General features: G+C 58.9%; 1 protein-coding gene across 1 annotated transcript in view; it reads left to right on the forward strand.

Moving 5' to 3' along the window:
* Window positions 1-17,333, forward strand: part of CROCC2 (ciliary rootlet coiled-coil, rootletin family member 2) — a 44,587-nt gene that overhangs the window by 26,120 nt on the left and 1,134 nt on the right. Inside the window, exons 17-26 of the mRNA XM_079782614.1 lie at window positions 2,568-2,695; window positions 3,163-3,332; window positions 3,974-4,150; window positions 6,758-6,871; window positions 10,106-10,249; window positions 13,297-13,514; window positions 14,024-14,183; window positions 14,883-15,050; window positions 16,561-16,885; window positions 17,099-17,280. Of these exons, the coding sequence (XP_079638740.1) occupies window positions 2,568-2,695; window positions 3,163-3,332; window positions 3,974-4,150; window positions 6,758-6,871; window positions 10,106-10,249; window positions 13,297-13,514; window positions 14,024-14,183; window positions 14,883-15,050; window positions 16,561-16,885; window positions 17,099-17,280 (1,786 nt within the window). The remainder of the gene's footprint in view (window positions 1-2,567; window positions 2,696-3,162; window positions 3,333-3,973; window positions 4,151-6,757; window positions 6,872-10,105; window positions 10,250-13,296; window positions 13,515-14,023; window positions 14,184-14,882; window positions 15,051-16,560; window positions 16,886-17,098; window positions 17,281-17,333) is intronic.

The following is a 17,333-nucleotide window of genomic DNA, read 5'->3' on the forward strand; positions in this document are numbered from 1 at the left end:
AGTGACCATGGGGCCACTTCCAGAAGACTTGGAATGGGCACTTTAGGCAACACCAGGGATGCCCTATAGGCTGTTGCCTGGTGAGCTGATCTGGTCCCATAGCCTCTGTGGAAATCCAGAGCTAGTGGCTTTCTGGACCTTGTGGGCCCTTCTCAGGAACATCCAAGTACTTTTCTAGAAAAGATTTCCTCCTGGAATGCCAGAATCTGGGGGTCCTTGTACATCTTCACAGACAATCCTCTCCTCAAAATGAAAGCTTTCGTAGAAATTGATAAAACCTGACTAAGGCTGGAGTGGGTTATCAGAAGCAGAGGGTCACAGGACCCTGCCCACCACCACCTCCTCGGCCCACAGTGCTCAGGGGGCAGAGGTTGGAGGCCCTTTTCCTCCCGCCAGCATGTGCTGCTGGATCCTGGGCCCTGGCCAGCGGTTTCGGGAACTGGGGATCCTGCACCAACTCAACCCTGACTCCTGGGCCCAGGACCCCTGCACAGTCACATGCCCACCAAACAGCATTTCAGGATGACCCATCTGAGCTGCTGATGACAGGGCTGCTCGGGACTTGTCCTGAAACCATGTCTGCCTGGCACAAATGGTGGGTGTTTATCTCACTGGGGTGGGACTTTCTGGCCGCCTCAGTTTTCATGAGTTCCCAGACCGTGTTGACAACTACTCGGTGTGAGCAGTCCTGCTCCAGGTCTCCTGGTGAAACCTCCATGGTGGGTTTGATGTGGGAGGACCCCAGGCCCTGGGGACACTCCCTCAGTTCACAGGGTGCCAGCATGCTGTTCAGCCAGGGAGATGGACCAGGTTCCCTGCCTGCATACCCCACGCTCACCCTGGCTGGCCTCGGGAGGCTGAGCTCTCCGTGGGCTCCTGTGGAGGGAAAGACTGGACATGCCCTTAGATTCGGCCTCCAGGTGCAGATTCGGAACAGCAGAGGAGACCTGGAGGGCCTCTGGGAGGAGAAAGGTTCAAGGTAGGAAAAGCAGTCTATGTAGAGAGAGTGGGGAACATGTGGGTGCTGACCAGGTAGGGACCGGAGGGGGAACCAGGGTCTCAGAGAAGCGAAATGTCTGGGCTCTGCAGATACCGGGCCCCTGGAAAGTGTGGAAGTGCCTAACCCCCAATAATAGTGGTAGTGGTGTGCAGGGAGAACCTAGCAAGACTGCCCAAGGCCCATGGCCCGCCCTGGCTCATGGGCTATCGTGGGGCTGCGCATTGGCCATCTGTGTGCTCATGTGGGTATTTGTGTTCCATGTCTGTGGTGTGCCCGTGTGTACGTCACCCAGCACAGCAGAGCAGAGCAGAGCAACACTTAAAACATGCTCCCTGGCTGGTTGATGCTAATGGGCTGGCTGTGTTCAAGCCACCTCCCCAGAAATGGGGGCTGCTGTCAGGGCTGTGCTCGTCCCAGGTGCCTTCTGAGCGTTTGCATCTGTGCAGAGGCACAGAGGCAGCTTCTCCTATAATGGAGCCACACGTGTGAGGTTCTGCTTCTCAGAGCAATTCTTTTTTAAAAATATATATTTTGTTGATTTTTTACAGAGAGGAAGGGAGAAGGATAGAGAGTTAGAAACATCGATCAGCTGCCTCTTGCACACCCCCTACTGGGGATGTGCCCGCATCCAAGGTACATGCCCTTGACTGGAATCGAACCCGGGACCTTTCAGTCCGCAGGCCGACTCTCTATCCAATGAGCCAAACCAGTTAGGGCGACAGAGCAATTCTTTAGGTGATAAGAGTTTCCTCATCCTCCTTACGCCTGACAATGTGCCATCATTTCCACAACACCCTGCCGCCCGCCGGCTCTGAAGACAAGGGCAGTTCTCCAGCCACAGTGAGCACCCTGTGCAGCGTTGTTGGTCCCGGGTGCTTCTAGAGTGCTAACCCCTGAAGGTGGGGTTGCTGCCTCAAGGTCAGGCACTGGATAGTATCATTATTTCAGTCTTTTGGTAATCGAATGCCTGGTTGTGGTTTTAATTTCCTTGAGTACTCAATACGGTTGAGCAAGTTTCATATGTTTATTAAGCATCTGTGGATTTTTTGTGAATAACAGTCATTTTTCCATTTTTCTGTAGGGTCAGCGACTTTCTGTCATTGATTCGTAAGAGCTTTTTGTATGTGATGGATATGGACCCTGTGTATATTTAGTGTAGATTTTTTTTTCTTCAAGTCTGTGCCTTGTCTTTTAAGTTGGTTTGTGGAATCTTTTCTTCATGAAAGCTCTCCTTCCCTATCTTTACGTATATTCAGACCTGTCAGCCTCTTTATTTTTACCTTCCGGTTTTTGTGTCTTTCTTAAGAAGATTATAAAATACCCTTCTGTATTTTTTTCTACTACCTTTGTAGTTCTAAGTACTTGAGTTGTTTTGTTTTTGCATTTAGCTTTTAATCCACCTGAAATGGCTTTTTGTGTGGGGTCCATTTGTTTTCACAGGTTTAAGATGAAGGAAATGTCCTCTGTTTATTCTCTGACTTACCAGCCTGGCCTTGGGAAGTGCTGTCCGGACAGCAGCAAATGGGATCGCTGGGTGACTGGCCCACTGTTTGATGGTTCTCCACAGGGCCGAGCGGGATGTGCTGGAGAGCAGCCTCTTTGAGGCCCAACAGCTGGCAGAGCAGCTGCAGGCACAGCAAGAACATCTGGAGGGAGAGGCCCAGAGCGCCCGGCAGGCCCGGCAGGCCCTGCAAGGTGCTCCAGCGGCTCCCGCCTGTCTCTCCTCTTCCCACGTGGCCCAGAGGAGCCCTTCCATGGAGCTCAGTCCCAAGATGTTGCTCCCACTGCCTGCCCCCCCCCCCGCCCCCGCCCAGGAAGGGCACCAACTTGGGCCTGGAGCTTCTGAGGCTGAATGGGTCCGTCTGTGAGGGGTGGCCTGCCCAGTCTATTTCCCAGAGTCTAGACCTGGGTCAGTGTGGCAGCCCCTGCCCCATTCCCTGAGCTCCCACCCCTGCTCAGCCCACCTCACCATGTATGGCTCACCCAGCCCCTAGGCCTGGCCATAGCCAGAATACACGCTGTGGTGGGACTTTGTCCCTGCCTGCTTGGGCAGCGTCCGCAGAGCAGGTGGCTGTCTCTCCACAGGGGTCTTGCACAGGCCACAGGGCGTTCCATGGCATGGGGCCCTGTGGCCGGTCCTGGATACATCTGTCACTTTGCAGTGGAACTGGAGCAACTGAAAGGCGCCTGGGAGGTCCAGGAGACGAAGCTGGAGTGGGACTTAGGGCAGCTACGGCGGCAAATGGCACAGCAGGAGCGGGAAGCACAGCTGGCCCTGGAGAGCCAGGCAGTGGCCCACTGTGAGGACCTCGCACAGCTCCAGAGGGAGAAGGTCTGCTTCCCTAGGCCACCAGCTGCTGCCACTCCTGGGAGCTTACATATCCCAGACAATGGCAGACCCTCAGGGAAGGGGTGCTAGGAGACCAGGCAGGAGGCAGAGGTGCCAGGCCACACTCAGGTGGGGGCCAGAGAGGACCCTTCATAGGTAAGGTGGGCAGCTAGGGTCATGGGGCTGAGCCTGTGTCGCTCGGTCCTCTCCTTCGAAGGAGGGGCCAGCTGTGGGCATTGGCTGACCTGGCTGCAGTTTGAGGGCTGAAGCTGGAGGGCACTTCATCACCCACCTGAGCCATCCCACTGGTCACAGGCTCCTGCAGACCTTGTTTGACATGCCTGCACACATCGTGCATGTCACTGGCGTGTGGTATGCCCTGGAGGCTCAGGAAAGGCCTTTGAACTGTTAGTTCATGTCAGATAGAGGAGGCGGAGGTGGAGGCCCAGAGAGCCCCTTTGCAGCTCTTGCTTCAGTGACACTGTGTGTGAGACAAGGGGCTTGCAGCCAGCTTGACAATCCCTGGGGACCTGTCTTGCCCTGGAGTCCCATGAACCAGGTCTCACTCAGACCACAGGCACCTGCTGGTCTCACATGTCCCGACCTGTATGGTCCTCACAGCCTGCCCCTTTGTCTTGGCCCAGGAGACCCTCAGTCTGTCTCTGACAGAGGAGAAGAAGGTGGCAGCATGCAGGTTGGAACAGGAGAAGGAGCTGGTGGCAAAAAGTGCAGCCAAGAGGGAGGCTCTGAAGGAGGAAATTCAGAGCCTGAAGCATGAGCGGGATGAGAGCCTCCTCCAACTAGAACATGAGATGCAACAGGTAATGGGGGGACTATGAGGCAGTGGGTCCCCTCACTTCCACCTCACCACGCTTTCTCTGGCCCAGCAAGAAGGCTGTGTAGGGGAAGCCTTTCCAGGTCACTGCTATTGTAGTGTTGGTCTTCCACAGCAGTCCTGGAGGACAGACATTCACCCACCCACCTATCCACCCATTCATCCAGCCACCATCTATCCACCCATCCATCCATCTACCCACCCATCCACCCACTCATCCATCCATCTACCCATCTATCCATCCACCCACCTATCCCTTTATTCAGCTATCCATCTTTTCATCTGTCTATCCATCCATTCATTCATCTGCTCATGTATCTATCTGTCCATCCATCCATGCACTCAACTGTCCCTCAACTTCTTGTCCATTAACCATTCATTCACCTGACTCCATTTTTCTATCCACACACCCAGCTGTCCACCCACATACGTGACTATCTCTCCACATACTCACACATCACTATTGTCTATTCACACACATCACTGTTCATCAATTCATCAATTTGCTTGACCATCCATCCAGCTATTCATGTACTCAATCATCCATCAACATGACTATCCAACCATTCACTTCTGTCATGTTGATGGATGATTTGGTACATCTATTTCTTCATTTAAACAGCCTTCTCTCTGTCCACACACTCAGCTGTCCATTCATATCCACCATTCATCCATCTGACTATACATCCATCTATCTGATTAGCCAGCCATTCATCCATCAATGTATCCAGCCACTCTTCTGCCCATCTTTCTATCCCCCAGATATTGATTCAGACACTGGACATGTAAAAGTTACCCTCTGAATCCAGGCTCTTCATTTTACTGTGACACCGTGAACTATTCACTGTTCAGTGAATGGAAGGACAAGTAAACGTATTCACATGTGTTGTCACACATTGTGATAGGACTCTCAGGTGTTGGCACAAATTACAAACCACAGGGGTTGGGTTCCAGTAGCAGGAGTCACCAAGGCTTATTGTCAGACTCCATGCATTTCTAATTTCATTCTCTCAACATTCTGAGGTACGTGCTCTTATTGGCCCCATTTTACTGGTGAGAAAAGTAAGGTTCACACATGTGCCCACCTTGCCCCAGCTTGCACAGCACACTGGGGTCTGTGCTCTTAGCGGCTCCTCTTCACTTCCTGAGGAGGAGACAGAAAAGGCTTTGTAGCTGTGGTGGCATTGGGGGAGGGAGAGTAAGGCTGTAAAGGAGGAGCAGGAGGTGGTTGGGGAGGGAGGGAAGGGAATTTGGGGAATGTCTGGGGATGGCGCAAAGGACTGTGCAGAAGCCCCGAGGTTCAATGATTCCCCAGAATGATCTAGGTAACTCAAGAAAGTGCTACACTTGTTAGTATGATTACAGAGTTATTTAAAGGACACAAATCAGGACCACCCCAATGAAGAGACATGTGGGATGAGGTCTCTCCCCTGAAACCAGGGCGCATCGCCCTCTGGCATGTAGGGTAGTTCAGGGTTTTCACTGGGGTCCTCCTATAGGTGTGATTGACAGAATCACTGGCCACATGGTGGAACTCAGTCCCCACACCCGCCCCGAGGCTGGGAGATCTCAGTGGCTCACAGTCCCAGTGTTCTAATCCATGGCTGGTGGGGCATGGCCACCCCCTCCCCAAACTGTCAGGCAGCCATGAGTCACCTCTTAGAGTAAATTCAGGTGTGGTCCCAGGGCCCAGGAATAACAAAGACGCTCCTCTCTTGGTGAATTCCAAGGATTTAGAGGCTCCTCCCAGGACAAAAAAAAAAAAACACAGACCAAATCTTATTATGAAAGAGCCTCCCAGGGATCGTTGTGCACAGAAGAGCAAATAGAAATACACATTGCTCTCCTGCCTTTGTAACACAAAAAGTCTAAGTACATGCATTTCCGGGGATCAGTCTATGTTGGGAGTCTTTCCACATCTGTATGCTCAGGATTTGCTTATCCTTCTCATAGCCTCGTAAGCTCCTCAAATGCATTGTTCTGTTGGCCCCCATCGGCAGACATCTGGTTTCTTTCCAGTTTGTTGCTGTTATGAGTGATATTATGAACAATAATCAGTGACCTGTGCAGGTAATCATACACATGTACACGCAGGTCTCCAGGCCTCCTGCCCCAGTGGGCTGGGCCTCCAGAGATCCATGCACCTGTGACTTTGATGGTCATTGACAAATTCCTTCCACCTTCTGCAGCCCTGTTGGGGGCGCTCACCTGCACCCCTCACCCTTAGTGACACAGCATTTTCAGAGGTTCAGAATCATTAGTGGTCCCCATTCTGTGCTCTGTAGGAAGTGGTGACTGGAGGGGTTGGGGAACTCCAGGGAGAAGGGTTCTGTGAAGCCCCTGAGCGGCACTGGGAAGGAGCAGGTATTAGACAGGTGCACAGTGGGGAAGAGGTAGTGCACCTGGTGGGGTTGGGGGGACTGCCTGAGTGCAGGCACGAAGGCTGGACCATGTCATATGGGGCAACAGGCTCCCACTCCCTCCCCACGTCACTGTCTCTGGGGTGCTGCCCCTCCAGAGCAGGGATGTAGAGCCAGGAACATGCTGTGTCCCACCAAGGGCTTCAGCACCCAGTAACCCACTGTCACGCCAGGCCCTGTCTCTGAAAGAAGCAGAAAGGAGCCTGCTGCAGCAGGAGCTCTCCCGGGCCGCTCAGAGGCTGAAGCAGGTGCAGCAGGAGGCCCGCGGCCAGCAGGAGCAAGCAGAGGTGAGCCCTGTGTGCCCCCATCAGCCAGAACCAGGCACTGGCCTGGCCACCTGCAGTGCCCGGAAGGCGCTGGCAGAGCCCCAGATGCACCTCTTCCCACCTCATCCCAGGTATTTACCCCCCTCAGCCCCCCCTCTGAGCCTCAGTTTCTCTTGGGTATCTCCAGGCTTTTTGCTGGGAGGGAACATTGTCTTGTTGGGAAGGAAAGGCTGATGAAGCCAGTCCCTGCCCCCACAGAAGGCACCAGGGACTCCACATAAGCCAGCATCAGCGTGGGCAGAACCCAGGCCTGTGCCCCCAGTCCACTGGCCCCCAGCCTTGCCTGTCTGTAACTTGAACACACCTGCAGGAAATCTGACTCGCTGGAGGGGCCCCTTTCAAAGAAGAAACCAAACCAGAGGAAGGACACCCACGGAAAATCCCATAGAGCCTGGAGTGAGGCAGCCACCGTGGGCTGGGAGAGACCCCAGGAGGCAGCTGCCTGCCCTCGACCAGTGGACAGAGGCCCACGTATGCATGGAGACTGCTGCAGGCTGCAGCTGGGGTTACGTGGGGCCCCTGAGTCCTCTTCAGGAGCCCATGTCTAGGACAGGACAGGCAGCAGCAACTAGGACTCTGGAGAGGGGAGGGGAAGCCATTATGGGGCCCTGTGTCCTCACCCCACGGATGGGACTGGGCACCCACTGCCATTGCTGGCAGGGTGGCCTCAGCCCATTTATGAAGTGGGCAATGCGGAGGCACGGGCCCACTCACAGGAGGAGGTGGTCAAAGCAAGGCGATAGGACACAGATGGAGAGGGATCTCAGGAGCACTGCCTGCAGTTGGGGTCAGACAGCTGTCCTGGGGGCTGGCCCTGAGCAGACACAGGCTGCAGGTATCCTCCAGGACACTGGGGGGGGGGGGACACAGCTCCACCTCTAGCCGCACCCACGCAGCCTCACGGGGCCAGCTCCGTCCCCTCTGCTCTGTCCCTCCAGCCCCGTCACCTTTCCGTCCCAGTGCTGCTCTTTCACTTTTAACCTCGGTGACCCCTGTTCACCCTGGCCCCTGGCGTGTCCTCGTCCCAAGGGCACAGTCACATGCTCCCTGGCCTTGAGTGAATGACTCAGGAGTCCTGAGTGCGTGGACCAGTGTGGACTGCTCTGCCAGGCCCGGAGCTTCCTTCCTGGGCTGCAGGGGCAGGAAGGCCTGGCTGGGAGGCCATGAGTTCCCTGTGACCTATGGACAGGGGGCAGGGGGCTGTGTGGTGGACAAGGGGCTGCTCTTAGGAGTTGGTTGCCAGGGTGTCTCTGTCCCCTCCTGCCTGCCGGGCGCCCAGATCCCCGTCACTCTGAGCAGAGCTGGGGAGGAACTCCAGCACCGGGCACCAGCACTCAGGGGAGCCTTGCCCAAGATCCTCGCTCCCTGGATCCCTGTCAGGCTCTGTCCCACCCCCTAGCGATGGCCCTTCCATGTGCACAGCCAAGAGGGGAGTGGGGGGCCCTGGGACTGTGTCCTCCTTCCTCCCCCCTCTCCCAGATGCTCCTTCAACCCCTCTCAGGCGACAGGAAACTAAGAAAGCCCCCCAGACCCTGGGAACTCCCCCAGCTCTCAGGGGGGCCTCCCTCACTCTGGCTGAGTGTCCCCTTGGATGGCCTGCCAGCTAGCAGGTCCTTCAGGGAGCTCATTAAGGGTTCTTTTGCCACCTTAGCTTGGAAAATGAAAATGAAACCCCACTGAGAGGGGAGGGAGGGAGAAAGGCCAGCCAAGGAACACCAGTTGCAGGCAATGTAAGAACAAGCCGGGCGAGGGTGGAGGGGCTCACGGAGACAGAGCAGGCTCCCTCACCAAGAGCAGAAGGCGTGAGCCCTGGCCGGTTTGACTCAGTGGTAGAGTGTCAGCCCACAGACCGGAGGGTCGCTGGTTCAATTCCTGGTCAAGGGCACATACCTGGGTTGCAGGTTTGTTCCCCAGCTCACAGTCCCCAGTAGGGGTGCGTGCAGGAGATAACCAATTGATGTGTCTGTCTGTCTGTCTGTCTCTCTTTCTCTCTCTCTCTTTCTCTCTCTCTCCTCCCTTCTATTCCCTCTATTTAGCAATGGAAAAAGATATCCTCAGGTGAGGATTAACAACAACAAAGAAGAGCAGGGGGCACGAGCTGATAGAGCCCAGCCCACCTGTGCCCTGAGCAGGGGAGTGGGGCATGGGGGGGGGGGTCCCAGAGATGGGTTCAGGGCAGCCGAAGGGGCTCCCGTGCCTCCTGGGAGAAGGAAGCCTGCTAAGGAAACCCTCAAACTACCCTGGGTCCCAGTACAGAGGCTGGGCTGAGTGGGCCTGGGGCACAGGTGAGCAGACGACATCCTTGCTGTTGGACAAGGAGGTGCCTCCTCCCCGTGCCCATCAGTTAGTGCCAGGGAGGAGCATCTTGGGTGCTGTGGCCAAAGGAAAGCACATTGGGTCAGGCTGAGTCCTGAACGGATGTCTGACCTCCTGAGCGTGGCCTGTGGTCCCTGCAGGAACGGCCCTGCAGGGACTGCGAGTGTCACCTAATCCCATCTGCCTGTTTGAAAGTTCCGGCTGAGGGAGGGGTTCCTGTGGTCACCTGCACTCAGGGATAGGGCTGCTCTCCCCTCCCCCAGCCATTGCCACATCTGCTGAGGGGTCCAACCTTCTTGCCCTACACTGATGGTGGGTCCCCGGAGGCACCTTCCCTGGGACACCCCAGGCCAAGGGTGCTCCTCCTGTGCCCCACAAACCTAAGAGGGCAGAGGCTCAGCTCCTGGTGCAAATGCCAGCACCCGCCCGGCTGCAGGAGCCCAAGTCCAGTGTCACCTAAGGGCAGGGTCTCTTCATTTGCCAAGCAGCCATTCCTGGCTGCTCAGTGATCAGCAAAGTGGGCCTAATGGCAATGATTTAGGCAGGAAAGAGATCGGTGCTGGAGAGCCCTGCCCTGGCAGCCTGGGGATCCCAGAGGAAAGGCACAGGGGACAAGGAATAGGGTCAGCCCCTTCCCTTAGGGACGCCCCTCGGGGCCTCTGCCCCCACCCTTCACCACTGTGTCCACTCTGGGCCGGGCATGGGTGGCACTGGCTGTAGTCAGGACAAGAACCGTCTCCTGGAGCCCCAGTCCCTGCTCTGGTCCCCACCTGCCTTGTGCTGCCCATGCGAGCTGCCCATCTGGTCCCAGGACTTTGTGTGGCCCGCACCCGCCATGGGCAGCCCCTTGATGCCTCAATGGCTTACTGCTCCCCCCAGGCCACCGTCAGAGCCACGGCGGCGGAGCTGAAGGCCCTGCAAGCCCAGTTCGAGGAGGCCATCTCGGCCCATCAGAGGGAGACCTCGGCTTTGAGCCACCGTCTCCGGAAGATGGCGGCAGAGCGGAGCAAAGCGGGCAGAGAGGTGAGGGGGTGCCAGGAGGGGAGAGAGGGAGGTGCTAGGAGGGGTGAGACAGGGGGGGTACCAGGAGAGGGGAGAGAAGGCAGGTGACCTGGGGGGTGGGGAGAGGGAATTGGGCCATTAGCCTAGAGACCCATCCATCCAACACGCTGTGGGAAGATCCCTGGTGAGCAGCGTGAGGCATGGACCCCATGGAACGAAGCAGGGGGTGGTGTGAGGCCCCCCTGGGGTCTCCTGGAGCAGAGAGGCAGCAGAGGTGCAGGGTGGTCCTGCCTGGGCGGACATGGCCCAGGGGCCTGTGAAGGTGCCCTGGGTGGGGACAGTCTTGGGCAGGGTGAGCAGGAAAGGCCCCCCGCGAGGCCGGGGGGAGCTGGGCAGGCAGGCGGATTGGGGAGGTGTTTCTGAGGAGGTTTGACAGGGCGCCTGGGAGAGGAGGGCAGGAGGACGCGGGATTTGGGCTGGGGGAGGGTGGCGCCCAGGTAGGGCCGGACGAGTGGCTCTAGCGCTCGTGCACCCTGGGCAGTGTGCCAAGGCTGGCAGGCGGCGCTGACCGTGCTCATGCACTAGCCTGGAGGCTCGGCGGGGGGGCAGGGGCTCGCCCTCCCCCAGCACCGGGGCAGGCTGGGTGGACGGAGGAAGAGAGCGTGATTTAACATGACAGGCTGTTTACTTTGGCCCCCAAAGAGAAAGGTCTCCTTTCAACAGATTTCAAAGTCAGGCCGGTCAGCGACCACACGGGGAAACAAAATGAGGTTTTAAAACTGGGGGCAGCAGGGGGAGGAGCTGGGAGATGTACAAGTTCAGGTTCTTGGAGAGGGGCCTCCAGAGAGGGAGTGGGGAGATGGACAGGGAGCCTGGGGGGTGAAGGGGAAAGAGGAGCATGGAAGCGCCCTCACAGGCGCCAGGCTGGCCAGAGTCGCCATGGAAACCGTAACATTTTCACAGCCCTTAAACTGGAGGCACATACAGGCCTCTGGCAGCCCTGACTGAGTCCACACAGGCGTGCGTACATGCACACACATGAACCCACTGCATGGCTCACACACATGCACACCCCATACCCGTATGCACACACATGTACACAAACAGTGACCTGCACACATGCATGCACGCACATGCACTCATGTGTGGGCACAATGCACACGTAAACACATGTGAACACCATGAAGTACACACATACTAGTATGTCCAACAGGCAGCACATGCACTTCCATACATACTCGCATGCTCATACACAATGCCATGTGTGCTCACACATACATGTGTGCAGTTGCACAACCACACAGTCATCATGCTGCATGCACACACACACGTGCACACCAAGCACACATGTGTGTTGGTATGTGTGCACAAATGAACATGCCACACACAGGCCAGGGCCCTCAACACCCCTCCCTCTATGCAGCACTCTCAACCACCTCCCTGCAGGAGATTTCAAAAGAGGCTGTTTATACAATTTTTAGTAAAGAAATAATTATTATAATCACGTTAAGCGATTTGGCTGTAAAATTCCTGTAAAAGGGATGGTTGTTCTCGGGAGGCAGAGGGAGGTGGGTGGAGGTGCGGGGGAGGGCCCTGCATTTGTTTTGCTTGTTTTCATCTCCTTGTCCTGGGAAATGAAAACAGCTTCTTTTGTGATGGATAGGCCCTTTCGCTGGTCCTTGACCTTCTGGGTGGATTTCTGCTGAGCTCAGCGGAAAATGCTCTACACAACTTGTGGCTCCCACATGTGGGGGGTGGGAGGGGAGCGAAGGGGGGGCTCAGGCCCTTCCCAAAAACAGAACAACAATAACAGCAGGCGGGTGCAGGAGCCAGGCCGGCCGGGGCCTGGACAGTGTCCCACAGAAGCAGCCAGCAAAGTGGAGTTTGCTCTTGGCAAACCGGCATCTTGACATGGCCCAGAGTTCCTGCGGCTTCCCCTCCCTGGCATATCCCCGCTAGCTTCCTCTGTCTCCTCCTTGGGGACATGTGAATTGGAGCAGAGCTTTCTACAGAGTGTCCTGGTTAGGGCCACAGCCAGCAAAAGACCAGGCGCCCTGGCAGAGCCCCCACCCCACAGCCTGGGCATTGAGGGCTGGGCGCCCCTTCCCCAGGCCTACACTCTCCCCCAGACCCTCCTAGCAGGGCTGAGCCCAGGCCTTTGTGCCCCAGGGCGAGTAGGGTCCCTGACCCCCACCCACACTTTGGTGTCAGCAGGCTCTGCCTAGAAGCCCCGGTGTAGGGCCTGGTGCAGGAGAGAACACAGGTCCTGGTTCCAGGTGGTGGGTGTCCCACCTGCAGCCTCTGCCCCTCCCTGGGTCAGCTCCCTGAGGTGCAGACTGGGCGCGGGAGCCTCCTACCATGGGCCTCCACTGCCCACCTCACGTTTGGGAGGCTCACACTGGGGCGCTCCATGCAGAGCACAGCGAGAACTCCCTGCCCGAGCAGCTGGACAGCCTGGCCCAGTGGGCGCTGGTGCCAACGGAGGATTCCAAGGACACCAGAGACCCGCCCTCCCCACTGCCTCCGGTTCCGATAGAGGACGGTGCCGCAGGGGGCAGGAGCCTGGGCCACGGACACTGCTGCCCACACCAGGGCAGACAGTGGCCCTGGGTGCCACGCCATTACTAAAGGAGAGGAGTGGACACCAGAGCCCAACAGGTAGCGAGGGCCATCGGGCAGTGGGTACTGGATCTGGGTGGGGACCGTGCAGATGGGTGGGCAGAGCCGTGTCCCATGCACAGAGTGTACATCAACCCTAGGTCCAGGGAGGGAGCACAGGGCAGGACCAGAACTAGGAGAAGTCAGGGAGTCACCTGCCTGGGCTCTGGGACTGGCCCTGGGGAGTCACCCTGCAGCCACAGGTTGGCAGAACCAGGCTGTCTGCTTCTGCAGGCACTTGGGAGATGGGGCCAGCGGGACACGAGCACTGCAGACCAGAGCCCGAGGCTGTGTGCTGCCTGTGGCTGTCCCTAGAGCAGCTCTGCCTGCTGGACCCATAGCTCCTGGCACCGCCCCCCCCCCCACCCGGGCTGGACCATGGCCCCTAGAGCTGCACGCTCCTCCTCCAGGCCGAGCAGCTGCGGGCACAACTGGGGGAGGCCCAGGAGGCGCTGGCTGTGCTTCGCAGGGAGCTGCAGGGCAGTGAGGACAGTCTCGAGGGGCTGCGCAGGGAGGTCGTGGATGCCCACCATGCACTGGGTGACGAGGCCCTCGAGAAGGACATGCTGCAGCGTTCCAACGCCGAGCTGCGGGCCGCAGTGCTCAGGGCAGAGCAGGAGAAGGCCAGGTATGGCTCCACCATGGACTGACTGCAGGGAGTCCCCCTCGCCCCAAAGCTCCCTGCCCTCCGGCCGTGGTAGGACAGGGGTTTCCTACTAAGCTGGGCCAGATGATGGTGGGGGATATACCCGGCAGATCCAGGGTGCCAACTGCCCATCCAGAGTGATGACTGTTGGCCATGAGGGGGAGACCTGGACACACAGACCTGTCCCTGCCCTCAGGGAGTTCCCCTCCAGCAGGAAAGATGGGCCCCAGTTCCCCTCCAGCAGGAAATGGCTGGGGCTGGAGGGAGGGGAGTAGTGGTGAGAGGGGCTGGAGACATAGAGAGGGGCCAGGACAGCTGGGCACTCAAACCCACTGTGCCCAAAGGTGACAGGCAGCCCCAAGGAGGCTGGGCTTTGACATGTCTCAATAGAGTGAGGTGAACAGCCTGCAGGGTAGCCTGAACGGTAACCATGGGAGACGCCAGAGCCCCCAGGTGGCTCCCCCAGCCCCAGCCGATGATGCTCTGCTCAGTTTTCAGCGGTCCAAGGAAGAAAAGGAGCAAAAGGTGGTGGTCCTGGAGGAGGCCCGAGCCGCAGCCCAGAAGGAGGCTGGCAAGCTGAGGGCCAGCCTGCAGGAGGCAGAGCAGGCCCAGTTGGACACCTGCCGGGAGCTCCAGGAGCTCCGCAGACAGGTGACCAAGCTCTCTGGAGCCTCACACACGCCGCCCCCCCCCCCTTCTCTCACCCTGCCCCCACCCCCAACAGGGCACCCAGGGCTGCAGGGCGGAGTTCACAGATTGGCCTGCTGCCTGTGCCTTTGGAGCCACCAGCAGAAGGGCCCTGCTCAGACTCACAGGGTTCCTGGGTGGGTCTGCCCTATGGGGCCCAGATGACAAGCCTCAAACCTAATGGCCTAAAACAACCTTCTGAGGCTCATGAACCCTGAGGGTCAGAAATCCAGCCTGAGGGCACAGACGGGAGCCTGGCTCTGCCCCTCAGCACAGGCACCCTTGGGGAAGCCTCCACAGCCGGGGCTTGACAGCAGAGACGGGGTCTCCTGGAGGCACCTCCTCTCACATGTCCGGTGGTTGATGCTGATGGTAAGCTGGGCCACCAGGGCTAATGTCGAGCTCTGAGCTCTGCGCTCCACAGGGTCCTGGCCCCAGGGTGGAGGTGCCAGGTGTCTGTGGAGTGGCTGAGGGTGAAGGTCTGAGCGTACTGCACAGACCCCTATCCAGAGCTGGACTTAGCCTGAGCGTCCTAGAGTGTGGGGAGCTGCCCAGGAGGGAGGCTTCTTCCCAGGACACGTGAGCAGAGGCGGGGGTGCAGGAGGCTGCCTGGGCTCCTATGAGGGGACGTGGGCCCCCATCAGTTCCGTCCCCACCCCCCAGGTGAAGACGCTGGAGACCGAGAACCAGAGGAAAAGCCAAGAGGTGCGCCAGCTGCAGGCCCAGTGCGCACAGGACTCGCAGCGGCAGCAGCAGAGCTGGCGAGAGGCCCTGGAGCTGCAGAGGCAGGCGGCTGAGGTGGACGCTGCCTGGGAAGACGCCCAGAAGGAGGTAGAGGGCTAAGGGGCCCCAGAAGGGGAGGCAGAGGTCCAGGGCCGCCCAGGCCTTGCTCTCACCCTCGTTTCATCACATATTAGTCAAGGACAGAGTCTCACCCAGGCGAAGAGCGTTCTGAGCCTAGGGACAGGCAGGGGGCCCTGAAAAGAGCTTCAGGTCTCTGAGCTCACACCTACACCCAGGCCTGCACACAGGTCCCACGCCCCGACACCTGCACACACAGGCACACACTCTCCCATGAGCTCTCCCCAAACGCCTGCACACATGTCCCCACACCCTACCTCATGCACTCTGCCGTGAGCTCCCCCCACCAGCACACACAGCCCCACACCAGCTTGAAAGACCCTCTGTTCAGTCCCAGGCCCCGCCCCTCAGGTTCTGTTTGCTGCCGGGCTGTGCTGCCCACGGCCAGGTGGCCTTGGACCCCACACACACAGCCTGAGGTCCCCCTGGGCCTCGGCCTGTGTGGGGCTCCCGGGTTCAGACCCAAAGTCATGTGCAGAGTGGCTATTATCAAGCACCCACCATACCCAGAAACATGGTTTACTTCCCATGGCCCATGTGACCCCTGTGTGACCTCACAGCCCCTCACCTCCATCTGTGAATGGGGTCCTTATACTATGGCCACCCAGGGAGGGAGATGAGATGAGGCCCACCTGCACTGGCGCCAGGCCTCCTACCCCGGGGGTTACAGTCTGGCAGGGGCTACATAGCCTGGAGCTGGGGCCTGGCTGCCTCCCCCCGAACCTGTGCACATTCCGAGGGGGGGGGTGTCCCCGTTTATTGCCCTATTCACTCACCTTGTGTGAATGGAGGACTGGGGACACAGTCAGGCCATGACCAGGGTCTGCAGCAGCAAACCAGTGGCCTAATTGGGAGTGGGGAGGTGGGTAGCAGCAGAGGGACAGCAGGGTCAGGGAGGGCCCCTCTCACCGGGGCTGGGCTGCCCAAAAAAGAAAGGGGAAGGTGGCCCAGCAAGGATGGTGAGGAGAGGGGGCTGCCAGGAGCTGAAGTGAAGCGAGAGGGAGCAAGGGAGGCCCAGCCAGGGGAGTCGGGGGAAGCCACCCAGCGCCTCACTGCCGGCCTCAGCCTCCGTGCACTGTGTGGGGTGGACGACATTCTATTTTTCCGTGGTGTTATCCATTTGGGAGTCTGTGGTGGGGCGTCTGGCACCCTGAGGTTCCCCAGCCCTGGTCTCAGGTGATGCTAACACAGCCTTTGCTACCACAGGCCCTGAGCAGGCAGACAAGCAAGGGGCTGGCCCAGGTTTTCATGAGGCTGCTGGGGACTCCCTGCTGCCTGCCCGAATGTACTCCGTGGTCCTGGGGTCCCCTTCCCGACCGGGGCTCAGGTGTCTCCCCTGCCAAACATGGGCTGTGAGGCAGGGCCTTGGTCCCTCCAGCTGTGATATGCCGAAGAGGGGCTGGGGCGAAAGGCCCTGGGCAAGTCTTCAGAGGCCCCTTAGTACCCAGCCTCCACCTGAGCCCCCACGGCCCTGCCACAGGTCCTGAGGCTGCGGCAGAAGCTGGCGGAGGTGAAGGAGCGCCTCGGCGAGAGCCACAGGGCTGAGCAGAGCCTCCGGGCAGAGCTGCACGGCGCCACCATGAAGCTGCAGCAGGCCAGCAGTGTGACCGGCAGCCTCCAGGCTCGCCTGGACAGGGCCTGCCACCGCGTCCACAGCCTGGAGCAGGAGCTGGCCCGGGCAGAGGGTGCCAGGCGGGATGCACAGGGCCAGCTGAGCCGGCTCTGGTCCACACTCTGCTGCGAGCTGGGGCTCCAAGCACAGAGCCCCTCTGCCTCCCCTAAACGGCCCGGCTCCCCCACCAAAGGTCAGTCACTTTGGTGGCTTCAGGGGGCTCCTCTCCCAGCCCCACCACCTACCTGGCCACCCCCACCCCTCCCTGGGCCTCACACTCTGCACCGTAAGGGCCTGGATCCCGTGCCCCACCGCCAGCTCCCCGTGGGTGGGGACAACAGAGAGAAAGGGAGACAGGGCGCCCATGTGTCACCGAGTCCCTTCCCTCAGCCTCACTGTCCTACAGGTGTGGACGGTTCCCAGGGTCGCTCTGGGCGGCACAGTGCCAGCCCCCCTGCCAGGTCCCGCTCACCACTTCGGTGGCCTTCACCTGCACCAGGACAGCACGGCCCAGACATGGACATGGCCTCTGTGCAGGACGCCCTGAGGGACTTCATGCAGAAGCTGCGGGATGCCCAGCGGGAGCGGGTAAAAAGGGGCAGAGAAGACCTGGCCTGAGGGCTCCGAGAGACAGGAGGGGC

The sequence above is a fragment of the Cnephaeus nilssonii genome (genome assembly GCF_951640355.1).
Source record: "Cnephaeus nilssonii genome assembly, chromosome: 10".
Classification (NCBI taxonomy): domain Eukaryota; kingdom Metazoa; phylum Chordata; class Mammalia; order Chiroptera; family Vespertilionidae; genus Cnephaeus; species Cnephaeus nilssonii.